Source organism: Pan paniscus, chromosome 17, assembly GCF_029289425.2.
Source record: "Pan paniscus chromosome 17, NHGRI_mPanPan1-v2.0_pri, whole genome shotgun sequence".
Taxonomy (NCBI): Eukaryota; Metazoa; Chordata; class Mammalia; order Primates; family Hominidae; genus Pan; species Pan paniscus.
Genome location: NC_073266.2, coordinates 24,924,745 through 24,951,769, shown reverse-complemented (window position 1 = coordinate 24,951,769; position 27,025 = coordinate 24,924,745). Strand labels below are relative to the sequence as shown.

General features: G+C 42.1%; 1 protein-coding gene across 2 annotated transcripts in view; it reads left to right on the top strand.

Moving 5' to 3' along the window:
• Window positions 1-26,793, top strand: part of CEP192 (centrosomal protein 192) — a 133,700-nt gene extending 106,907 nt beyond the window's left edge. The window contains exons 37-45 of one of the 2 annotated variants that reach the window (XM_063597167.1): window positions 1,200-1,305; window positions 2,030-2,237; window positions 5,235-5,314; window positions 6,708-6,803; window positions 15,370-15,489; window positions 15,912-16,033; window positions 18,160-18,286; window positions 19,369-19,427; window positions 26,389-26,793. In XM_063597167.1, coding sequence (XP_063453237.1) covers window positions 1,200-1,305; window positions 2,030-2,237; window positions 5,235-5,314; window positions 6,708-6,803; window positions 15,370-15,489; window positions 15,912-16,033; window positions 18,160-18,286; window positions 19,369-19,427; window positions 26,389-26,527 — 1,057 coding nt within the window. In that variant the 3' untranslated portion in view covers window positions 26,528-26,793. Of the gene's footprint in view, window positions 1-1,199; window positions 1,306-2,029; window positions 2,238-5,234; window positions 5,315-6,707; window positions 6,804-15,369; window positions 15,490-15,911; window positions 16,034-18,156; window positions 18,287-19,368; window positions 19,428-26,388 lie in introns of both variants that reach the window. The other variant, XM_063597166.1, reaches the window with a different exon arrangement.
• The last annotated feature ends 232 nt before the right edge of the window (window positions 26,794-27,025 follow it).

Below are 27,025 nucleotides of genomic sequence, written 5' to 3'. Positions count from 1 at the left end.
GGCTGACCCCCTACCTCCCTCCTGGACAGGGCGGCTGGCCTGGCGGGGGCTGACCCCCACCTCCCTCCCGGACAGGGTGGCTGCCGGGCGGAGACACTCCTCACTTCCCAGACGGGGCGGCTACCGGGTGGAGGGGCTCCTCACTTCTCAGATGGGGCGGCTGCCAGGTGGAGGGGCTCCTCACTTCTCAGACGGGGCGGCTGCCGGGTGGAGGGTCTCCTCACTTCTCAGACGGGGCGGCTGGGCAGAGACGCTCCTCACCTCCCAGATGGGGTCGTGGCCGGGCAGAGGCGCTCCTCACATCCCAGACTGGGCGGCGGAGCAGAGGCACCCCCCACATCTCAGACGATGGGGGGCCGGGCAGAGACGCTCCTCACTTCCTAGATGGGATGGCGGCTGGGAAGAGACGCTCCTCACTTTCCAGACTGGGCAGCCAGGCAGAGGGGCTCCTCACATCCCAGATGATGGGCAGCCAGGCAGAGACGCTCCTCACTTCCCAGACGGGGTGGCGGCCGGGCAGAGGCTGCAATCTCGGCACTTTGAGAGGCCAAGGCAGGCGGCTGGGAGGTGGAGGTTGTAGCGAGCCGAGATCACGCCACTGCACTCCAGCCTGGGCACCATTGAGCACTGAGTGAACGAGACTCCGTCTACAACCCCGGCACCTCGGGAGGCCGAGGCTGGCAGATCACTTGTGGTTAGGAGCTGGAGACCAGCCCGGCCAACACAGTGAAACCCCATCTCCACCAAAAAAATACGAAAACCAGTCAGGCGTGGCAGCGCGCGCCTGCAATCGCAGGCACTCGGCAGGCTGAGGCAGGAGAATCAGGCAGGGAGGTTGCAGTGAGCCAAGATGGCAGCAGTACAGTCCAGCTTCGGCTCGGCATCAGAGGGAGACCGTGGGGAGAGGGAGGGGGAGGGGGAGAGGGAGAGGGAGAGGGCGGCATGGTTTGTTTTCGCATGAGTTTTGCCCTTGCGTCATGGGTTCATGCTGGTGAGTTCCTTGTAACCCGTTGAGTCGGGTGGAGGCGGGATGAACTTGTGGGAGCCATGTGGGAGCCGCATGGGAGTGAGCTCTGTTCTCTGCTCTTCCTGAGCAGTGAGGAAATGGCCGTTGGCTGGTAGACAGTATTTATAACTCCTGTGATTACTGCTGTTAAAATGCAGGCTCTTTTTAATTTTCTTATTAATTTTTTTTAAAGGAGTAAACTACAAATTCTTGTGAGTCCTAATTCCTCCTTATCCACAAAACAGTCAATGTTCCCGTGGAGTGGTTTGATCTATATACACTGTGACGATGGACAGAAGGTACTTTTAAAAGTGGTTTGGTTTTTTTTTTGAGTGACAATTCTGTTTGTAGCTTCAGTTTTATAATCCTTATTAGCACTTAATTTCAGAAATCAAATGAAAGCATACTTGACCCTTCATATTTGTGGGTTCCACATCCAGGGATTCAACCAACCACAGATTGAAATTATTTGGGGAAAAAGTAATACAAATAAATACAGTATAACAAATGTTTGCATAGCATTTACACTGCATTAGCTATTATAAGTACCCTAGAGATGATCTAAAGTGTATGGGAGGATGTATGTAGATTATGTGCAAATACTGTGTCACTTTATATACAGGACTTGAGCATTGAGGATTTTAGCATCCTTAGGGGATCCTGGAACTAATCTCCCCCATGGATACCGAGGCATGATTATCTGTATTCTGAGGCCAACTAGTTAGAGCATTGGTATAGAATTTTTCCATAGTGATCAGAACAATTCTCTTGGGGAATGGGTGTGGAGAATGGAGCCTAGAAGTGATTACTGATTTTCGAAATTTGCTTTAAAAACAAAGGTAATGGGAGAGAGGAGATAGAGTCACAGATTTACCTTGAGATCTAAATAAACTTTAATTCCTAAATTTATTGATGTTTTGTTTGTTTGGCATTTCTTTTCTCTACCATGGTTTAAAAATGGAATTGTTTCGTTTAAAATGATAGATACGTTTGTAGCTTATCCCTTTATTTGGCTCATTTCAGAAAATTGTGAAAGTTCAAATTCGAGAAGATTTAACTCAAGTGGAACTTTTAACTCGTTTGACCTCCAAACCATTTGGAATTCTTTCCCCAGTATCTGAGCCTTCAGTTAGTCATTTGGTCAAACCAATGACAAAACCGCCTTCCACAAAAGTAGAAATAAGAAACAAGAGTATTACTTTTCCTACAACAGAACCTGGTGAAACTTCAGGTATTGTATCACAAAATTATGTAATTCAAATGTCTGCTGATATATTGAGTCTAATGCTTTATTCTTAGCCATAAGTTGGTGATAAATATAAATTTCCTCCTACTTCAGGAGAAAAGCGGTCATTAGCAGTCATTTCAATGATGGGCTGGATTTGGGATCTGAACAATCTTAAAATGTGAAATCTTGGCATTTACTAACTCTGCGTATTCCAGGAATCCTAGGTTTTATTTGATGGTCAGAACCTTTCCTGTGCAACTGTCACCAGATCCTTGACCAGAATTGTTAATAAGTTAGCAGATGAAGAAGACAGGACAGTGGGTGGAGCCTGGCTTCATCACTTACTCACGTGACATTGAGGCTCCAGACAGGTCCAATAGACTTGCTCAGTTTCCCCATTTGTAAAATGGCCTTTGGAATTAACTTCTTCCACAGAGGGCTTCAAGGATAAATTTAGTAATTCCTGTATGGGCAGACCCTGACTTACAGTGGCTTGACTTACCATTTTTTGACCTGGTGATGGTGTGAAAGCCACGTGCATTCAGTGAAAATCGTATTTTGATTTTTGACCTTGCCCTGGGTAGCGAGCGACACAGGGTGCTGCACCCTCTTGTGATTCTGGGTGGCGGCAGCCCTGAGCCACAGCTTCTAGTCAGCCGCGATCACAAAGGTGAACAGCTGATACTGTATTCTGCAGTGCACTGTCTTCAGTAAATGACATGAGATATTCAACCCCTTGTTATAAAATGAACTTTGTGTTAGAGGATTTGCTCAACTGTGGGCTCAGGTAGGTGTTCTCAGCACTTTTAAGGCAGGCTCGGCTTAGGGTAGGTTAGGTGGATTAAATGCATTTTCCACTTAGGATAATTTCAACTTAGGATGGGTTTACTGGGACGTGAGGAGCATTCGTGTTCAGTAATGGTGATATATGTACAGCAGTTAGCATGGTGTTTGTTGTCTGTTAGGCACTCTGTATTGCTCACATTCCTCGAGAGTCCTGCGATCATTTATTTTTGTCCCTGTCTGTCTCCCTCACTGCTGGCTCAGGCTAAATGAGCAGTGTTGTCGGGGGACCTGTTAGAGAGGATATGGGTGCATCTCTCACCTGCCCTCTAGCTCCTTGCCTCTCCATTGATTTTGTCTATCCCCAGCCTCAGCCTCCTGCTTCCATGGTCTCCCTCCTGGACCTTGTTGTTCAGCCCTGAAGCTCCCCGCTCTGAGCCTGGCACTTGCTGACTGTCGCCCATCTCTTCAGCTCACCCACTGAGGGCTCACAGCAGTTCTCTGGCCTCCCTGAGACCTCCTGCCTGCTGGCCCTGCCTGTTTTGTGCTCTCTCCCAGCCCGCCCATGCCCCTCTCCTCTTGTCACTTCTGGACTCCTGAGTCTGTCCTTATAGTTGCTGTTCCACAGGCTTCCATGACTGCCGGGTGTTCCTCTCCCTGTCTGTTCCTGCCTGGCAAGATCCCAACCCTGGCTTGTCCCAGGAGCCTAGCTCCTCCTGCCTCCACCCTTGCAGTGAAACCACACTGGAGGGAGCTACTCCACCCTGCTGGGGGTTCCTGGTGCCCCTCCACATGAGGCTTTGCTGCCTCTGCTCCTCTGTGTGTGTCCTGCAGCTCCTGCCACCCCCCACAGCTGGGGGCCCTTCTTTCCTCTGGGAGCTCCTGCCACCTCCCCTGCTCCTGCTGTCACTCTTCCTAACTCTTGACTTTGCCTTACACGTGAAAAATAGACAGGCCCTGAGACTCAGTGAAAGGCTTCTGTTTCCATCACAGATGAACCCTCTGCCTGGAACCAGGCCTGTCCATTCTCGCCTCTCGGGGGGCTTCCTGTGGTCCCCTCTCGCTCCAGAGCCATCAGCTTCTCCCTCCTTGTTGATTCGTCTCCACCAGCACCCAGTACACTCCACCATCACCAGGTTAAGAAGCATCTTCCTCGGCCCCCACACCCTTTCCTTGTGGCTACCCCTGTCTCAGCAGCCCCCTGCCCTCACTTCCTTAGGCCATGGCTGCTGTCACCTCATGCCCGGAACCCCGTCCTGTGAAGGTCACTTAAGAGCTCCATGTGCCAAATCCAGGGTCCGTTTTGTGTCTTGGTTGACTTGATCTCCCAGCACTGTCGACTGCTCTTCCACTTTGGAGGACTTCTCCGTGCAGCTGCTGTGCGCCAGGGCTCAAGTTTTCCTGCCTCACCTGCTCCTGCTCGGATCCCTTGCTGACTCCTCTCCCTGGTTTCTAAAGACTGGCAGGGTCCCGGCCCAGCCTGCCTGTGCCTTTCCTTCTCTCTGTGTTCTCCTGCGCGATGATGGCCTGTAGCCTGTGACTCTCATGACTTCCCATGTGCTCGGGCCCAGGCATCACACCCCGGCGCCTGCTTGGCTTCCACATGTGGGCATCTCATGGGCACATCAGATGTGATATGCCCAAGAGAGGCCCTACGCCTCCTCCAGGCTCAGCCTCATGTCAGTAAGTGGCACCACTATCTGTTCATTGGTTGTTATTTCTGATTTATCTTCTTCCTCCCTCCTGCCACTCTGTCCATCAGCAAGTCCTTTGAAGCCTGTCTTCAAAGTAGAGGCCACACATGCGCATGTCTTTTTCTCCCCTTTGCCACTGTCCAAGCTGGAGGCAGTCACCCTGTGCATCATCTCATAGCCAAACTGCTGCAGCCCTGACTTACCTGGGCTTCCTCGTCCCCTTCAATGCCTTGCAGTCTCTTTTTTACAGAGCAGTCTGTAACGCTTTAAACATGTAAATCATCTTATTGCTCCTCTGCATAAGCCCTTCGGTATTTTTGCATTATACTTGTAATAAAACCTAAAAGAGAATATCTGACATACCTGATTTTTTAAGAAAATACTGTGGTTCTTGTTGAACTCCTTTAGGGATCTAATGATTGGGGTTTTTTAACCCCAGTATGTGGTAGTTAGGCCTATCACAGTCATCTGCTTGTTCTCCAGTCTCTCCGAGTTTCAGTTATGATATATGTGTTCCTTTTAGAGAGCTGTCTGGAACTCGAGAATCATGGCACCACAGACGTGAAATGGCATCTGTCATCTTTAGCGCCACCTTATGTCAAGGTCAGTCATGACTGCCTCAGATAATCGTTTTAATGTTTAGACTTTATCCAGGATGTTCTAAAAACTGACTATGAGCATAGGTTGACATTACTGGTTATTTGCTTGTTTGTTTTCTGAGACAAAAAAGTCTTGCTCTGTCGCCCAGGCTGGAGTGCAGTGGTATGAACACTGCTCACTGCAGCCTCAACCTCCCAGGCTCAAGCAATCCCCTGCCTTAACCTCCCATGTGGCTGGGACCACAGGTGTGCACCACCATGTCCAGCTAACTTTTTGTTTTTTTGTAGAGATGGAGCCTCACCACACTGCCCAGGCTGGTCTCGATCTCCTGACCTCAAGCAATCTTCCCACCTCAGCCTCCCAAAGTGCTGAGATTACAGGTGTGAGCTGCTGCACCTGGCCTTGCTGGTTATTTGTTCCACCAATTCATTTAGTTGGTTTTCTCTTTAGATGAGGATGATATATGCCTAGTCTTTTTCACAAGGTGGTTTTGAGAATCAAATTAGAGAATATGTGTGGAAATACATGTTTGCTCCATTTAATGCTGTCTCCTAGCCCTGATTTTATCTGAAATAACTTTATTTTGAGAAATATGTAAACATTGTATTTCTGAGCATTGTATGTGCACATGCATGGCTTTTCCCCTCATGTTCTGAGTGCTGTCGTATGTTCCCAGCCAGCGGTGCAGGAAACGGAGCTGAGCGCTCTTTGCTAGTGAGTCTAGCCTACTATCTATGGCAGTAGTCTCCACCAGGGTACTGCCTGAATTCAGTGGGTGTGTCATTGGTGGTGTTTAGAACACTGTGGTCTCTCTGCCATGTATTTTGTGTGATAGTAACAGTTTTGAGCCATAATACTACCAAAATGTGTACAAAAAAGAGTTTCTGGACCTACTGTGAAAAAATTAAAAACTACTTGGGAGGCTGAGGTGGGAGGATCGCTTGAGCCCAGGAGGTCGAGGCTGCAGTGAGCTATGATTACGCCACTGCACACCAGCCTAGGCAACAGAGCCAGACCCTGTCTTTAAAAAATAAATAGATAAAAATTAAAAACTGGTATTGCATAAGTTATTAAAATGCACATTCAACAGGGTCTTCAGAGTCTTTGAGGAAAAGATAGTTGTTTGACATTATGAGCCTCACTATAAAGATCACTATAGCCAGGGAAGTGATAAAAGTCGCCTTGTGTGACCTCTCCTTTGGTGATGTGAGTCAGCATGATGGCCTTCTGCAGAGCTCAGTCAGGTAGCACTCCCATTTTGGGAATACCTTGTGTTCTTCTTGTCCACTGCTAAGTGTGTTGGTGTGTTCTCCGCAGCCATAGAGGTAATAGTGTCTCTGTGGGATTGATCCATTGGCTTTATGGTTTTTAATTTGTTTAAATGATTGCTTTGCAGGGAGTTGATGAAAGTGGAGATGTTTTTAGAGCTACCTATGCAGCATTCAGATGTTCTCCTATTTCTGGTCTGCTGGAAAGCCATGGGATCCAAAAAGTAGGTTTTGATATTTTTTTCCATAGGAACATCATGTAAATTGTCCAGGAGTGCCTCATTGGATTCCACCCATTTAGCTTGTTTCACCTGGAGCAGTGCTACTCACAGAGCCAGTCTGCACACGAGAGAAGAGTCTGCCTCACTTACAATGCGCTGTAGCAGATAGTCTTAGTGTGAAAAAGTGGTCAGCTAAACAAAACGGCACACTTAGCAGTAAAGACCACAGACTGCCAGTGCTTACAGTCATACTGCACTGATGGAGACGAGAGTTTTATCTATCAGCCGTAGCCAGAAAAACCTGCCATTACTCAAAAACAGCTCGGTATTTGTGGCATAGTCAACAGTATATCTTCATGGGTGACAGATCCCTCCAGCTACTATGACCCTCTTAAATGTTAATTCATTTCTATACCTGACATATTCCCTTCAAATGTTTCCTAATAACACTAATCACTCACTTGGCCTCAGCAATATACTTTTTCATTCTAATTGCCGAAACTTACTGGCTCATTTATTAGACATTCAGACTTAAAGTAAGTTATAGAATGTAGCTGTGAACTCAGAACTGACCATAAAAGAATCTTGAAATAGCTGTAGCAGTTGTTGCAAACTGTGCACTTTACTGGGTCTGTATAACAGGCTTTCAGAGGGTTTCTCACTTTTTTTGGAAAGACACACAGTTCTACAAGTGTAGTTTAGTTCGTTCCCCAAACCACAACAGAAGCAAAGCAGAAGAACAGGGGATAAGCACATTGCTCAAATAAAGTTCAGCGTATGAGGCAGTATTGCAAAAAGAAGCCCAACAAGAAAGACATCCCATGCCAATAGATCAGAAGACTTAACCTTGTTAAGTCCCTAAATTGATCTACATATTCAGCACAGTCCCAATCAAAACCCCAGCTGGGCCCAAAGCAGTCTACAGTTAATGCTGTTCCTATCAAACTGCCAATGTCATTTTTCACAAAACTGGAAACAACTATGCTAAAATTCATATGAAGCTAAAAAACAGCCTGAATAACAAAAGCAATCCTAAGCAAAAAGAACAAATCTGGAGGCATCGTGCTACCTGACTTTATACTATAGAATAATTACCTCTGCTCATATTTTTCCCACACCTCAACCAAATATATACAACTATGATCCCCCATTACTACTACCACTCATCACTACCATCACCGTCTCCCATACAACCTTCAACTACAACACCCCACACAACTACCACCACCACTACCACTCCCACTCACAACTACCATCATCTCCTGCACAATGTTCAGTGACAGCCACACCCCACACAGCTACTACCACCATCACCACCACTACTGCCACTCACCACTGCCATCACCATTTCCCACACAACCCTCAATTACAACCACACCCCACAGAACTACCACCACCACCACTACTCACCACTGCCATCACCGTTTCCTACCACCACCACCACCACCACCACCACCACTACCTCCCCCATCTCCCACACAACCCTCAATAACAACCACACCCCACACAGCTACCACCACCACCACTACCACTCACCACTGCTGTCACCATTTCCCACACAACCCTCAACTACAACCATACCCCACACAGGTACCACCACCACCACCACCACCACCACCACCACCACCACTACTCCCACTTACAACTACGGTCATCTTCTGCACAATGTTCAATTACAACCACACCCCACACAGCTACCACCACCACCACCACCACCACCACTGACAACTACCATCATCATCTCCCACACAACCCTCAACTACAACCACACCCCACAAATTTTAGGGATCATATTGTATGATTGACTACGTTGCTTAAATATGACAAGTTGTAGTTTAAAAACAGCTTATTATAAAACATCCACTGTAGCCAAAATTATCTGGGTTTCCTTTTCTTTGGATCTTTTCTGTCTGTCACTGAGGAAAATACACCAGCAAGACACAAGAAACTGTAATACTACTCCGATTAACAGTAATATTACCTACTGTATTATTAACGCAGTGTCTGCCATGTAACAGATGTTATGTGTGTGTGTGTACATATATAGATTTAATCTTCATAAAGGTACACATTCCCATTTTACAGGTAGTAAGGCTTAAACTAAGCGAGCATTTTGCCAAAGGTCATACAATCAGGTAGCAAAGTTGGATTTAAAATTAATTCCAGAGTTGGGTGCTGTGGCGCATGACTCTAGTCTTAGCTACTCAAGAGGCTGAGGCAGGAGGAACACTTAAGGTCAGGAGTTTGAGCCAGGCTGAGCAATACAGTGAGACCTTGTCTCAAAAAAATTTTTTAATAAAATAAATAAGCAAATTCCTGTATTCAGTTTTCACAATCTCTCTAACATAGTCAAATCCACAACCTCATACTAAAGAATGTTTTTGGAAAGCACTTGATGTCCCTCTCTGGGCTGACAGTCTACTGACTGTCTAAATGAGACTCAGAAATCTGAAAGCTTGGTTTTCATTAGCTCCAAACTATCAGTTCCTAAAAAGGCTTAGAGGACACGGAAGACAAAAGTGGCTGTCCTTTGCTAGGAATTATCAGAATAATGTACCTAAATTAATCTCTCCATGATTTTTTGTTTTCTCTTCAGCATATGCCCAAGGTATGTATGATGTGAGCAGCCTGAGCTATTCTGAATGACAAGGACTAGTTTTAGGTAACCTCCAATTGAATTGTTTTTATTTTTCCTATGGAGATCCAGAGACGTTTGTTTTCAAATGGAGCAAACAGCACTGTGATACTGACTTTGTTTATTAAAAAATAATTGTTTCCAAATTAATTTCAACTCATAATGAGTTAAAGCGATTAGAAATAAAGATAGTATCTCCAAAAAAAAAAAAAATACTATAAGGCTACAGTAACCATAACAGCATGGTAGCAAAACAAAAACAGACATATAAACCAATGGAACAGAATAGAGAACCCAGAAATAAAGCCACAAACCTACAGCCATCTGATCTTCAACAAAGTCAACAAAAATAAGCAATGGGGAAAGGACTCCTTATTCAATAAGTAGTACTGGAATAGCTGGCTAACCATATGGAGAGGAATGAAACTGGACCCCTGCCTTTCACCATGTATAAAAATTAACTCAAGGTGGATTAAATATTTGAACATAAGACCTCAAACTTTAAGAATCCTAGAGGGAAACTTGGGAAACACCATTTTGGACATTATTCTTGGGAAAGAATGACTAAATTCTCCAAAGCAATTGTAATAAAAAAACACAAAAATTGACAAATGGGACCTAATTAAACTAAAGAGCTTCTGCACAGCAAAGGAAACTATCAACAGAGTAAACAGACAACCTACAGAAGAGGAGAAAACATTCACAAACTATTCATCTGACAAAAGTCTAATACCCAGGATCTATAAGGAACTTAAAACAATTGAACAAGCCCAAAACAAATCACCCCATTAAAAATGAGCAAAAGACATGAACAGACACTTCTCAGAAGAAGACATACAAGCAGCCAACAAACATGAAAAAATGCTCCACATCATTAATCATCAAGAAATGCAAATCAAAACCGCAATGAGATACCGTCTCACAGCAGTCAGAATGGCTGTTATTAAAAAGTCAGCAGCCTGGGCAACATGGCAAAACTCTGTCTCTACAAAAAATACAGAAATTAGCTGGGCATGATGACAAAAAATACAGAAATTAGCTGGGCATGGTGACAAAAAATACAGAAATTAGCTGGGCATGGTGGCACGCACCTGTAGTTCTACCTACTTGGGAGGCTGAGGTGGAAGGATCACGTGAACCCAGGAGGCAGAGGTTGTAGTGAGCTGAGATTGTGCCACTGCACTCCAGCCTGTGTGACAGGGTGAGACCCTGTCTCCAAAAAAATAAAACAAAAAGTCAAAAAACAATAGATGCTAGCAAGGCTGCAGAGAAAAAATGCTTATACACTTAGTGTGAATGTAAATTAGTTCAGCCACCATGGAGACCAGTTTGGAGATTTCTCAAAGAACTTCGAGCTACTATTCAACCCAGCAGTCCCACTACTGGATATATACCCAAAAGACAGCAGATTGTTCTACTAAAAAGATACATGCACTTGCACATTCATCACAGCACTATTCACAGTATCAGAGACATGGATCAATCCACCGTTGATCACCAGTGGATTGGATAAAGAAATGGTGGATTGGTACATGTATATCATGGAATACTGTGCAGCCGTAGAATCAAATCATGACCTTTGTAGCAACATGGATACAGCTGAAGGCGATTATCCTAAATGAATTAACATGGGAATAGAAAACCAAATACCACATTTTCTCACTTATAAGTTGGAGCTAAATATTGGGTACTCATGGATATAAAGATGACAGCAATAGAAACTGGGGACTACTGGAAGTGGGAAAAGGGCTGAAAACTATTGGGTACTATGCTCAGTACCTGGGTGATGGGATCATTCATACCTCAAACCTGAGCATCGTGCAGTATACCCAGGTAACAAACCTGCCCATGTACCCCCTGAATCTAAAATAAAAGTTGAAAAAGGAAAACGGAACAACAATAAGCCCATTTTCCATAGTGGTAAAGATACAGGTGTCATACATCTATTTTAAAAAGAAAAAAATTGAAATTAATGAGCTAAGCAGTCATTTGAAGAATGGTGAAAATAATAAATCCAAAGAAAGAAGAAAAAAAAGTTCTAAAGCAAAACATAGTAAAATTAAAGAAATGAGAGAAGATTAATATCTCCAAAGCTGCTTTTTTGGAAAAAATAATAATAATAGACAAACCTTTGGCAAAATTGACCAAGGCAGGAAAGAGACAATTTTACACGAAAAGCATTTGTCAAGTGAGAATCTAGCAGAATGAGATTAGTCAAAAATTCAAAAAAACTTTAAAAGAATTAAAGGTAAATAAATGTGTTGCAAAAAGAATGACTTAAATATCAAAGACTTCTAAAATGCCTCTTTCATGAACCCCTCGAATATGTTTTCCAAAATGGTCTTTATGGGTTGTCCTGAGAATTTATACACCTTATACCATTGTATAACTTTGTCCCCTGCTCTGCAAAACAATTGCACCAAAATCTAAGCCCACTTTATTCTTTGTTCATTCTAAGATTTAGTGCACAGTTGTAATTAAAATCTAAATTTCGTTAAATAAAACAGAAAAACTAATTTAGAAATAAATCCAGCTGGGTTTTGTTTTAAAATTGAAAGGCTGATTCTGAAATTTATATAGATATACAAGAGACCTAGAATAATCAAACGATCTTGAAATAGAACAAAATTGGAGGATTTACACTCCCTGCTTTCAAAGCCTACTACAAAGCCACATTACACAAAACAGTGTGGTATTGACAGTTCCACAGAACTATGGAATAGGATTGAGAGTCCCAAAATAAACCCTAATATTTATAATCAATTGATTTTTTTTTTTTTTTTTTTTAAATAAGGGCACCAAGACAGTTCAATGGGGAAAGAATATTTTTCAACAAACAGTGCCTGGGAGAACTGGATAGCCACATGCAAAAGAATTAGGGTAGACCCTTACTGTATTAGGGTTCTCCAGAGGGACAGAACTAATAGGATATATGTATATATGAAAGGGAGGTTATTAGGGAGAATTGACTCACATTATTAACAAGGCAAAGTCACACGATAGGCCATCTGCAGGCTGGGGAAGAAAGAAGCCAGTAGCAGCTGAGTCTGAGTCTAAAAGCCTCAAAAGAGGGAAGCCAACAGTGCAGCCTTCAGTCTGTGGCCAAACTGACTATCAGAGGGCCCCTGGCCAAACACTTATGTAAATCCCAGAGTGCAAAGGCTGAAGAACTTGGAGTCTGATTTCCAAGGGCAGGAGGAACGGAAGGAAGCATCCAGCACGGGATAAAAATGAAAGCCAAGAGACTCAGCAAGCAAGGTTATCCCACCTTCTTCCACCTGCCTCTTCTAGCCTGCTGGCAGCTGATTGGATGTGCTCACCCACATTAGGGTGGGCCTTCCTCTCCCAGTTCACAGACTCAAATGTCAGTCTCCTCTGGCAACACCCTCATAGACACACCCAGAAACAATACTTAGCAGCCATCTAGGCCTCCTTTGATCCAATTGAGTTGACACCTAATATTTGTGGGGTTTTGTTGTTGTTTTGAGATGGAGTCTCACTCTGTTGCCCAGGCTGGAGTGCAGTGGTTCAATCTCGTCTCACTGCAACCTCTGCCTCCTGGGTTCAAGTGATTCTCCTGTCTCAGCCTCCCGAGTAGCTGGGACTACAGGCGCCCACCACCACGCCTGGCTAATTTTTTGTATTTTTAGTAGAGACGGGGGTTTCATCATGTTAGCCAGGATGGTCTCGATCTCCTGACCTTGTGATCCACCTGCCTTGGCCTCCCAAAGTGCTGGGATTGCAGGCGTGAGCCACCGTGCCCGGCCTGAGTTGACACCTAATGTTAACCATCACACTTACCTAGTACCATATACAGAGATTCACTGAAAATCAACCATAGACCATAAACATTAGACCTAAAGCTATAAAACCTCTAAAAGACAACATAGGAATAAATCTTCATGACCTTAGGTTAAGCATTGGTTTCTTAGATTTGACACCAGTAAAGCACAAGCCACAAAAGAGAAAATAGGTGAATTATCAAAATCAAAAAGATCTCTGCTTCAAACAACACCGTCAAGACAATGAAAGACAGAGAATAGGGACAAAAATTTGCAAATGATATATTTGACAAAGGACTTGTATCCAGAATACATAAAGAACTCTTACAACCCAGTAAAAAGAAATGGCCCAATTTTTTAAGTGAGCAGAGGATTTGAATAGACATTTTCCCAAAGAAAACATACAAGTGGTCAATAAACATGTGAGAAGATGCTTAGAATTCCTAGTCATTAGCAAAATGCAATCAAAACGAGAAATGAAGTATCACTTAATACCCACTAAGATGGCTGTGAGTTTTAAAAAAACAGAAAATAACAAGTGTTGGTGAGGATGTGGGGAAATTGGAACCCTGATGCATTGCTGGAGGGAATGTGAAATAGTACAGCCGCTATGGAAAATAATTTGGCAGTTTCTCAATAAGCCAAACATAGAATTACTGCATGACCCAGCAGTTCCACTTCTGGATATACACTAGAAAAGTTGAAGCAGATTTTCAAACAAAAACTTGTTCACAAGTGTTCACAGCAGTGTTATTCACAATAGACAAAAAAGTGGGAATCACCCAAATGTCTGATGGGTCGATAAACAAAATCTGGTATATCTGTAAAATGAAATATTATTTGGCAGTGAAAAGGAATGGAGTTACTGCTACATGCTATATCCAGATGGGTGAACCTTGAAAACATTATGCTAAGTCAAAGAAGCCAGTCACAGAAGCCCACAGATGTGTGATTCTATCTATGTGAAATGTCTAGGACAGGCAGATCTATAGAGAGAAAGTAGAGCCTGCTTTCCAGGGGATTAGCTGAGATACTGAATGTTAAAGTTCCCAGTATGTGCCTAGGGTGTAACATGCAGTAATACTAGTTTTCCCCTCCTGTGTTATGTTGTGTTTTTGGTATTTGAAGGGGTATAGTTAGGATTTCATAGTCCCGTAGTCCCCAGTGGTGGTTTTTACCCATTCCTTTGTTTTTCACCCTTTCCTTCCTTCATCTTCTTAGTGTCCAAGCCCCTTGTGGTGTAATTCTCTAGTCAGATGCTCTCCTCTCCCTGACCAGTCCTGCTTTTGCCTCCAGGCTCTCAAAAGCCTTGAGCTCAGGCTGGCTGGGTGGGTTATTATGTTTAAGGTTCTGCGTGGGCAGAAATTAGGCCACCTATGTGTTTTAATGTTTAAGTCCAGACTCAGGAATACTGATTTGTTGTTAACCTGATTCATTGTTAACTGATTCATTGTTAAGTGATCAGTATTATCAACACTAAATTATTTGATAAAGCTAAGGCTCTTAATATTGGTAGTTGTTATAAAATGCTGTTTTTAAACATTACAGTTTTCTCATGATTGAGCTTTTTACAGGTTGTACACATGCAGGGTGTTTATCACTGAGCTATGTGCCCAGGGTCACTGGCTGTGACTGACATTTGGAAGCTAATCATAATGCGAGCTGCCACTGTGGAGCGTCTGGTGCTTGTCTTGTTCTGCCTCCTGTAGCCGCCGCCCCCCTCACTGTTGTCAGTCCTCTACAGCTCCTGGCCGCTGTGAGGCCTTTGTCCTGGTACTGCTTGGCCAGCAGAGGGTTCCATAAGCACACAAGGGAAGACACTTGTGGGTCTGTGGTTGGACCTTCCTCGTGTAGGTGTTGTGCTTCACAGCTTTAGTGCTTTCTGATAACATTTCCCCCCACAGTAAAGCATTTATTGTACATTTTAAGAAATATGTTATATAAAGCCTTAAGCAAAAATGTGTTTTGGATCTGGTATAGTAACCCGCTAGAAATGAAATTGTCCAAATTCTTTGAATTAATGGCAAAACTAGCCAGTGCAAAAGCACTTGTTCCTTTAATTTTTTTCATACCAAATCTTTGAACTGGTGATCTAGCTACCACTGTGTTTAATGATCAGTGTCTAAATTTCTCTTCTGTATGTATTTCGTAGGTCTCCATCACATTTTTGCCCAGAGGTAGGGGGGATTATGCCCAGTTTTGGGATGTTGAATGTCACCCTCTTAAGGAGCCTCACATGAAACACACGTTGAGATTCCAACTCTCTGGACAAGTGAGTAGTACACTGAATTTAAGTAAATTATTGTATGTATTTTAAAAACAGAAAGGGAAATTAATAAGAAAAGTTGGCCTGAAAATGCAGAATATAGCCCCATAATCTTAATTTTCTTGTTTGTCTTTATTAATTGACATGTTTGAGGACTGGATTTGGCTGTATTGTTCATACAGCCCATGAAACCCATGTTTGACTTAGTTATATAAGAAACTCTGTGCGTGTGCATCATGTATGCACGTGGGCACATGAGAGAGAGGAACCAGGCAGGACAGAGTACAGAGCTTGCAATTTAGGGGATTTAAAAATCTTAAATTGCCTTTTAAAAATTTTTAAAGGAAATGATAGAATTCAAATAAGTAAATGTCCATATATTTTCTTAGTTTTCATTTCTTCTCCATTACCCTGATTTTTCTGTATAGAGCATCGAAGCAGAAAATGAGCCTGAAAACGCATGCCTTTCCACGGATTCCCTCATTAAAATAGATCATTTAGTTAAGCCCCGAAGACAAGCTGTGTCAGAGGCTTCTGCTCGCATACCTGAGTATGTTGTTTTTGTGATTCTTATGAGTTTTTTGCCAGTACTTTATTGAGGAATAGAGTCAGTAAAATGCTCGATGACTTTACCTGAGTTCACATGTGTTACCAGCACTCCAACCAAGATACAGAATATTCCTCTCGCCTGGAAAGTTCTTACGTGTCCCTTTGCAGTCAAGATTTGTCCTGTTCTGATTTCTGTCATCATAGATTCATTTTGCTTGAACTTCATATATATACATATGTATGTATATATTATTTGTGTCTGGCTTCTTTTTCTCAACATACTATTTTTAAAAATCCATTCATGTTATTGAATGTACCTATAGTTCATTCCTTTTTATTGTTTAGTATTCCATTAAATGAACGTATCACAATTTATTCATTTTCCTGTTGACTTTTGGATGTCTTATAATTTGGAATGATTATTAATTAAGGTGCTATGAATATTACTGTATGTGCATTTCTAAAGATGACATACATTTTTGTTACTTTTTAGTAAAAATACCTACTTTTACCCACAATTGCCAGGTCACATGATAACCATGTGTTGAACTTTAAAATAAACTGCCAAATAGTTTTCCCTAAATAGTTGTACCATTTTATGTTCCCATAAGCAGCATATGAAAGTAGATTCTTAAAAAGCTTTAAAATGTAAAACTTATACCAGCTGCATATATAGCTTTAATGAGAATATTATTTAGTATTCTACCTTATGAAAATATTTCTTATAATCCTTAATTAACTAGTAATTAGGTCTAATTAAGTTCTTGAGGAGGATGCCTGGAAGGACAATATATGTTAAATATCTGCTGAATTTAATATAAATTTAGTCATTTATTTTTTAATGGGAGCCAATAATGCATTTGGAAGAAATTAGAGCCCTCTAATGAATGCATGTTCTTGGCACACTCCCTCCAGGCTGTTATCCCTTGCTTCTCTCTTGCTCTCTGAGCCCCGCGCCTCCACGGCTCCCTTCTGGAGACACAGCCTCGCCAACCCAGAGCCCACACGGGCTGCGGGGAAACAAATGAGAAACTGGGAGAAGTGACAGAGGCAGCTTGGTCTGTGAAACCTGGGAAGGAGTTCCCTGAAAGGGGACATTTAAGTTGAGGAGGATGAGTGGAAACGGCCTAGGTGAGGAGGGTCGGAGAAGTTCCCAGGAGAAGTTCAGTGTGAAAGGGGAGCGGTGGGGGGCAAGGCCAGAGCTGGGCCTAGGAGGTGGTTGCTTTTCTGGAGAGCTGGGAAGCCAGGGAGTGACATGATCAGGTATGCGTGTGTAGGACAATCCCCTGGCTGTGGTATGACTGATAAGAAGGAGGTGAGGAGGGGCTATTTTAAAGGAGTCCAGGAGTAAAATAGTGTCAAGGAATAGGAAGAGAACAGGCAGACTGGAGATAGGAGGGCCTCTGCAATGGACTGGATAAAGGGGGATGGCTGTGAGAGGGTCGGCTCCCAGATACCATTCAGCAAACACAAGTGGAGGATCAGGTTTGAGGACAAAAATCACAAGTTCATTTTTGTATTTGTGGAGACTGAAGGTGTTTGAGCTATCCTGAGGGACCATTGTGTAGTGACTGAATAGACAGGGCTGCTGGGGGGTGCCGAGCTAGGTGTGAGGGGAAGGTCAGATGTGCAGAGAGTTGGGGGTGGAGGGGAGCCTGCAGAGACCCGGGAGTGGCCGGAGAAAGGGGAGGCAGCTGTGCAGGGTTTGGGAAGCCCAGGCAAGAGCCAGTGCCACCACCAGCAAACATTGCCTGGAGGCCACACCTGCATCAGGCACTTGGAGCAGCCTGTGTCCCTGTGATAGTGAAGTACAGTCGGTACTGCAGCGTGACGGGGCCAAGCGAAATGAACTGAGGTAAAGGGCCACCTTCATACAAACTGGGCTTCTGGCAGGTAGAGACCCAGGCTGTGAGGAGAGTGAGGCCTATCCAGCACCCTTTATGAGAGGATTCCTGCTGTCATCCTCTTCACATAAATTAGATAAGTCGTCATTACAAAACTTATATTTGAAAATAAATCACCAGGAAAACATAAATTAATGCAATACTACATAATTTTAATATATAAAAACAGTTTAAGTTACTGTGGATTTCAGATTCTTAACTTTTACACCTATTCCCAAAGCAGGCAGCTTGATGTGACTGCTCGTGGAGTTTATGCCCCAGAGGATGTGTACAGGTTCCTGCCGACTAGTGTGGGGGAATCACGGACACTTAAAGTCAATCTGCGAAATAATTCTTTTATTACACACTCAGTAAGTTGGAAATATTACTATGGGTTTTGGAAAAATACATGCATTCAACTCTGATAACAAACATTTTCCTGATGATTCTATAGACTATATTTAAGTTGTAAGAATGAGGTAATTTTTCTTTTTTTGGAGATGGAGTCTCGCTGTCGCCCAGGCTGAAGTGCAGTGGTGCGATCTCGGCTCACTGCAAGCTCCACCTCCCGGGTTCATGCCATTCTCCTGCCTCAGCCTCCTGAGTAGCTGGGACTACAGGTGCCCGCCACCACGCCTGGCTAATTTTTTGTATTTTTAGTAGAGACGGGGTTTCACCGTGTTAGCCAGGATAGTCTTGATTTCCTGACCTCATGATCTGCCTGCCTCGGCCTCCCAAAGTGCTGGGATTACAGGCGTGTGCCACCACGCCCGGCCATAATGAAGTAATTTTTAAAAATGCAATATAAGGCCAGGTGCAGTGACTCACACCTGTAATTCAGGACTTTGGGAGGCCAAGGCAGGAGGATTGTTTGAGCCCAGGAGTTTGAGACCAACCTGGGCAATATAGTGAGACTCCATCTCTACCAAGAAAAAAAAAAAAATTAACCGGGCATGGTGGCAGGTACCTGTAGTTCCAGCTACTTGTGGGGGCTGAGCTGAGAGGATCGCTTTAGGCTGGGAGGTTGAGGCTGCAGTGAGCCATGATTGTGCCACTGCACTTCAGCCAGGGTGACAGAGCAAGACCCTGCCCCCATCCCCCCAGAAATTCCTTAATATTTTATTTGAACATAAACTCACTGGAAGTTTATAACCCTTTACTTGAAAATCAAAAATTTGTTTTATATTTTAATTTTTAACTTTTTCTTTTTCTTCTGTACTATTATACCCACATATTTCTGGACAACCTTTACTTTAGTTAAAACTAGATTAAATTCATGTTAAAATTTTCTTAAATATGTTTTCATTACATTAGCATTTATTGTACTACCTAATTTTGTGGCAATACCTAAATTTACAAAATGTATCTGTAATAAATAAATGCTTGGTATGCTTATATATGCTAAAAGATCTAATTTTCATAACTTTATAAAGTGTTTTCTATTAAATTCCAGCTGAAGTTTTTGAGTCCCAGAGAGCCATTCTATGTCAAACATTCCAAGTACTCTTTGAGGTAAGTTTATCGCAGATCACAGTGTTCTCATCAGCGATGCAGGACTTTCATCTCTTGGGAGTTGGGGCTTGTGAGGTCTCCTCTGCTGCAGGTCCTCCATATTCCTCACCAGCACCAAACAGCATTAGGCAGAGTCTCCGCAAGTAGAAGCAGAGAAAAGGAGCCTGCAGGGGGACAGCTCCTGACCGTCCGTGGTGCACTCAGCGGTGCCACAGTGCACAGCATTTGGGCTGGTGTGACTCCTCCCACCCAGGATTTGCAGCCACATAAATCTTAGAGCTGTAATTATCTTAAGATTGACTTTTAGAGTAGTTCCTCTTTGAAATGTTATTTGCACTGGTATGCTGAGAGTCAAGGACTTAGATTTTCATTAACTGGGACAAAAACCTTTCCGAGTTAATTGGGAAAACTTTTATTGTGGTGTTTTCCAGTTGCCATTCTTTAGACACTCCTTACTGTTCTTAATCAGGGCCTCATTTTCTTGTCGCTCTTGCTAATTTTCTTTTCTATATGATGCACATTTAGGTTGAACCTCGAACTGGGTTGTCACTGTTATTTAGAACTTAATAGTTAGGGTTCTGTTGGGCTTAATGCTGAAGAATAATTTTAATTTCATCTTTGAATCTTTAAGTCATTTAATTATTGTAAAGTCTCTCATTTTAGCATTAGGAGACTATTCCAGAAACGTGTTCTATTCTATGAAAATTTGGACCACTCTGCAAACATTCTAGGCCTGCCATTTATGCACTTACTAAGACCAGCGGTGCTGTACAGTTGAAGCTCACAGCCCTGGATACTGGGAAGATGGCTTGATTGAGGACTGTTCCTTCTACCTTACTCTTTCTTTTTATTCGTTTATCTCTCACACCACCTCTTCCTTCTCCTATGGACTATAAAATGTTTTAATATGCTTGAGGGCTAAACCCTTCCTTTCCCTCCCAGGAGACTGACCTAAAGGCACAAACTATAGATTTTAGTTCTGAAAATTCAACAATGAATACATCTAAAAATTGTCATAAACTTGATAAACTCTTTGGCCTCAATTTCCTTATTTGTAAAATAGAGATGCCAGTGCTAGCTACTGACAGCATAGAATTGTGAGGAATGTAAGAGACGTGGTAATAATGCCCAGACATAGCAAGCGTCAGGTGTTAACATCATCATCATCATCATTAAATCTCCCCTGTAGGTGACCTTGGCTGGCAGGATGCATCAACACTCACTCTACAGATTTTGATAGAACCTCATTTTATTATCAGTGTGTCTTCATTTAATCCCTATGACAACTACATAGAAGAGAAAGGCCCAAGTTTAAAAATCAGCCAAATCCAAGTTTTCCAACTTCTGTTCTCCAAGTTCTCCTCTCATAGTAGTCTGTGGATCTCCAGTTATTGTAGGCTGCCCCAATTGATTTGAGACTAGTGATGCTCTAGTGTGTGTAATAATAGGTTGGAACTACTAAAATACATGGTAGCACAACTGCAGAGGCAATTAGTTTATTCAGAAAAAGATCATTTAAATTTCTAATTGTTGTAACTATTTTTAGTAACTGAGTACAAATAGATACTGAATAAATTATCCTGAACACTGTTATTATCTAAACTCAAATTTTATCATAACTGCATTATTCATTCTGCTTCCTCAGATTGGTTCACATCCCACATCTTCACCAGCTTTTTGCAGGGTATATTTTTAAACATGCAGTGGATCAATGGAATACTTCTGTTCAAACTGGCATACATCTGTCACAAATTGGAGGGACTTTAGATTTTTATTTCAAGGAGCTCTTCTTACCTTAAAAAATATTTTTTTTAGGCCGGGTGTGGTGGCTCACACCTGTAATCCCAGCACTTTGGGAGGCCGAGGTGGGCGGATCATGTGAGGTCAGGAGTTTGGACCAGCCTGGCCAACATTATGAAACCCCATCTCCACTAAAACTACAAAAATTAGCCACGCATGGTGGCAGGCGCCTGTAATCCCAGCTACTTGGGAGACTGAGGCAGGAGAATCCCTTGAACCTGGGAGGCAGTTGTAGCGAGCTGAGATCACGCCACTGTACTCCAGCCTGGGCAACAAGAGTGAAATTCTGTCTCAAAAATAAATAAATAAATAAATAAATAAATAAATAAAATATTTTTAAAAGCTTCTAAACAAAGTTTCATTTAAAAAAATTATCTTGAAGAGTCTAGTACCAACTTTAAAAAAACAATATTTACATATACCTCATCCTCATCTGTAGTTTTGATAAAGCATCATTATTTAAAATAAACGTGTCAAATTATGGCTTTATGTCACTGTTCTTCATTTTATGGCTAGGTATGAGGCAGTCAAAACTTTCCTGCAGTTAAACAGTCATTTTCCAACTTTCGTTATTGAATATGTTGTCATTTCAAATTCTTTTTTGATGTTATATTCTTTGCTTAATTTGCCTTCACAGATTTTTTTTAAAGAATTGCATTTCTGCCAAAATTTGTGGGCCAATTCAGATTTGACTCTTTCCAGAGAAAGAACCTAAACCTATTTCATCACAATAGTGCTACAGATGGCAGAGTCTATTTCTGATATGGAGTGTAGGGACAAGACCAACTGAGTGGAAATCAGATAAGGGGATTTTTGAAAGATGCCTAAAACATTTTTAATGAGAAACTCAAATTTTATAAATGAGATGACATTTTGCTTAGCTTCAACTTGTGTTCTATAAACCACTTTTGAGATATGAAATGTGTTCCTTGCTGGTCATGTAAAAGTAGACATTTTTGTGGACGTTAACTTGTAGACTTGCCGTTCCAGTGCTTGAAATTAAGAGTCATAAATTACAGCCCTGCATTCCTGTGCAGCCTGTGTCACATTAATGGCATCTGAAGGAACTTAGAAACGTGAGAAAATATTTTTAAATTAAGCAAAATTTGGACAGTTCAATTAAGTTAGCATTTAAAATAGTATTGCAAGGTGCATAGTTTGTACTCTGAACATATTTAAATCTTTTAAAACTTTAATGCTTTGAAGATAAATTTGAATGAAATAATTTTATACTCTATTAGTGGCGGACACTTAAGTTATTCTGATTATGGTGAGTTTCCAGAAAGTCTTCATCGATATTAACTATCACTATAGGACTACAGGGTAAATGCATAATAGTACCGATTTCAGCAATAGCTTTAATAGCAGCAGTTCATTGTAAATTTGGTAAAGTATGAGTAAGAAAATCATGTGTATAAAGCACTAATTCTGTGATCTGTTTAACTAAATGAACTAAACTCTGGGTTATAGGAAACTTTTTATTTTACGCAAAGAAAGGTGGAAACACTGGCTCCTTTATAACAGAGAATGACCTGTGTTGACCTTGGAGAAGCAGCAGGACAGTAGAGGCAGATACCACAGGAACCCCAGTGACAGTTCTTACCACAGAACTGAAGTCATGGGGACTTACGGCATTGTGTGCTATTGTATTTGTCCCAAACACGAGACACTGTGACTTTAGACAAAGGTTCACAAAACATAATTGCCAGATGAGAGCAACAGTTAGCTTGCCTTGGCAGTGGAACAAAATCTGTGTTCTTAAAGCCCTGAGAAGCAATTCCCAGCCTTTAGTTAATCACATTTTTCATTTGTTAGATCACTGTGTGCTCTATGACACCATTAACTACACATTTCCAAAGTAATAATAGGATTGTAGTCATCTGTACGGTACAGGAGATGATTACTTACAAATATGCACTTTTTCCAAGGCCACCGGAAGGCCTGGTGGGGCTGCTCTCCGAAAGCTCCAGCACTAGCACAGGAAAGTGGCTGCTCCTTATAGGCTGTAAGCTGATTCTAGCTTAAGGAGGCAGAAGAGTTCCCCCAAGAAGGTACAGGGGTTTTGCTCAGTGCAGAGGTGGGTGAACACGAATGTATGATAGATTATAAGTAAGGTAATAGGGAAAAGGAAACATTACTAACAGGTTTTCTTGTAAAGGTTCTTTTTTGAGGGTTCTGAGGGATCATCTCTTTCTTATATCTTTTTTAAAAGAATTTATGTTTCTACTTAGTCCCAAAAAGCATCTTTCTCTTAACCTATTATTTTATGAGCATCTAACCCCAGCTGAGGTGTTGTAGCTAATAGGTTTCACCTCAACTGTGCCCTCATGTCCTTGCACAGTGCAGGGTGCACAATCCTGGCAGACCCTGCATGTCATTTGGGAGAGAAGGACACTTCCTAGAAAAGTGACAAGCCAAGGAATAGAGTTATCATTGAGCTGCAGTGACTTCTCACCCATGTGTGGGAACAAATTTTATTACCTTTTTCAGTTTCTTTGATAATGGTGGTACCTTGTATGTGCTAGTGTACTGGCTTTTTTTCTGTGGAAACTGTTCCTTTAAAAAAATGTTTTGGGCCGGGCATGGTGGCCCATGCCTGTGATCCCAACATTTTGGGAGGCCAAGATGGGCGGGTCATCTGAGGTCAGGAGTTCAAGCCAGCCTGGCCAACATGTGAAACCCTGTCTCTACTAAAAATGCAAAAAGCAGGCCAGGCGTGGTGGCTCATGCCTGTAATCCCAGCACTTTGGGAGGCGGAGGCGGGTGAATCACGAGGTCAAGAGATCAAGACCATCCTGGCCAACATGGTGAAACCCCGTCTCTACTAAAAATACAAAAATTAGCTGGGCAAGGTGGCGCATGTCTGTAATCCTAGCTACTCAGGAGGCTGAGGCAGAAGAATCGCTTGAACTTGGGAGGCACAGGTTGCAGTGAGCCGAGATCGTGCCACTGCACTCCAGCCTGGCAAAAGAGCGAGACACCGTCTCAAAAAAACAAAGTAGCTGGGCCTGGTGGCATATGCCTGTAGTCCCAGCTACTCAGGAGGTTGAGGCAGGAGAATGGCTTGAACCAGGGAAACAGAGGTTGCAGTGAGCTGAGATCGTGCCAGTGCACTCCAGCTTGGGCGACAGAGCGAGAATCCGTCTGAAAAAAAAAAATGTTTTGAAAGGAAGGAAGGAAGTGTGGTTGCTAGAATTTGTAGGTTCCACTAAGCCCTTTCCATGTAGATGGGGCCTGCAGGGAGTTGGGGGCTGAGTGTGCACAGCCTGATGGCCTCTCTGCTCCCTAGATGCATTTCTGCTCTGCGTGCCTTTGCAATTACATCTATCATTAGCTAGAGAGAGGATCTGAACTAGACCTCCCCACTGGGTTCAGAGGACTTTCCTGCTACGTTTTCCCGTGTGTGTGTGTGTGTGTAGAGATTAAATTAGTTCTTAATAATAGTATTACAAAGTACTTTTTAAAATATATCCATCTTGCTGGGAGTGTTCTATAGCTGTATTAAATGTTGTGGTTCTTTCTAAATTGCATTCCATTTTATTCAGTGTATCTGTAAATCTAAAGCAGATGATATATTTTTAATCACAATATACTTAAATTTTCAGGTTAATATAGAACAATTCTATATTCTGTGGTGAAATTTATTAATAATGAGTTCTTCCAGAGATTTTTTTGGGGCTATTTTATTATTTTTAGTAATTCATAAGTTATAAAGCCTCTTAAATAGGCAAATGGTACTATATTTATCCAAGTATTGACCACCAACATGAAAGAGAAAATTGTAGCTAATGCCATGAGCCAGGTTAGATTTTTTTTAAAAAGTACGTTATCTTTGACATGGTAAAACAAATGTAATGCATTTGGGGAAAATAACCCAGACTTTAAATAAAAACATATAGAGATACACATACACACCTTTGCTCTATATAGATATATTTAAGAACATACACTATTTGTGTTATCAGTTATATCCAGGAAAAGGGCTTTGAAATACTGAAGCTGTTTTCTAAACCTCATGCCCAGTGTACTCTTGTGCACCCAAGAGCGACACTGCTGGGATTTTCAGGACAGATGCTGGAAACCGAAACGTACATCACTTCTGGTTGCCAGGCTTTAAAACACACAGCTGTGAGACGAGACTAAGGGGTGAAGTACCTTCCCTGTGAGCTCAGAACTTTCACTTAAAAACGCCTAAGCCTAGAGGTTGATGACATCACCTGGGCTGTGTGTAATGTGTGTGTAGCCTCATTCACACTGTGAATAACTTGTTAAATTGCATATTTTGAGGTGTATTTTGAAGCTCTTAGGACATAGTTTTAGGGACAAAAACAAACCCCCTAGAATACTGTTTTTAACCATAGGGCACTTGTTACCTGCCTCTATATACTGTAATCTGAAAGTAAAGTTTCTAGAATATTTTTGATGAAAGTTTCGGGCCGGGCATGGTGGCTCACGCCTGTAATCCTAGCACTTTGGGAAGCCAAGGCGGGTGGATCACTTTAGGCCAGGTGAAACCCCGCCTCTACTAAAAATACAAAAATTAGCTGGGTGCGGTGATGGGCGCCCGTAATCCCAGCTACTCAGGAGGCTGAGGCAGGAGAATTGCTTGAATCTGGGAGGTAGAAGTTGCAGTGAGTCAAGATCATGCCATTACACCCCAGCCTGGGCTACAAGAGTGAAACTCCGTCTCAAAAAAAAAAGGATCATATGAATTTTAGAGCAAAAACTGCACAGCCCATTAATGATAGGGTTGGGACAAGTTGTTTTAATCTTTCCAGTGCAATATGCTGTCTGGACTGAGTAAAACGGGCATTTAGGGTGTTCCCGAACCCTTTCTTAGGTAGATAGTTTTTGCAGGCAGAATACAAAGCTGTATGTATGATAGTTTAGACCTCTTATTTTCCTTTTTATATATTAATAGTTACTGGATAGCCAGGAATATATATGTATGCAATACTGTTTTAATCCAGTTTTACATTTTTCTCTCCTTTGTGTTATTTTCTCATTAAATAATAGCATCCAAGAAATCATAAATACATTTAAGCTGAATGTGGCTTGACTGAGCTCTTTCCTCAACACCTGAGCCAGGCACTGTGCTGCCTGGGACAGGGTCACGGGTGCTGTCATGACATGCTGCTGTCATGTGCCTCTCTCTTTCCAGAGCCCAGCATTACATCAACATGCCCGTGCAGTTCAAACCGAAGTCCGCAGGCAAATTTGAAGCTTTGCTTGTCATTCAAACAGATGAAGGCAAGAGTATTGCTATTCGACTAATTGGTGAAGCTCTTGGAAAAAATTAACTAGAATACATTTTTGTGTAAAGTAAATTACATAAGTTGTATTTTGTTAACTTTATCTTTCTACACTACAATTATGCTTTTGTATATATATTTTGTATGATGGATATCTATAATTGTAGATTTTTTTTTTACAAGCTAATACTGAAGACTCGACTGAAATATTATGTATCTAGCCCATAGTATTGTACTTAACTTTTACAGGTGAGAAGAGAGTTCTGTGTTTGCATTGATTATGATATTCTGAATAAATATGGAATATATTTTAATGTGGTATATCCAGAAATTTTTCAGTGAGCTTGTCTTTTTCTATGCTGTCATACAGAAATTAGAATGTCACTTTATTCTGTTAAGTATTTTCCAGCTTCTGGGTCTGTTCTGTGATTTTTATCCTCCATCACACAGTTTCCTTTCTCCTGAGAAATTCCTTCTCTGTTCCTCTGTCGTTTAGCCAGTTGCCCAGAGTAGAAAGGACAACTTACTTTTCAAGCAACTGGTTAT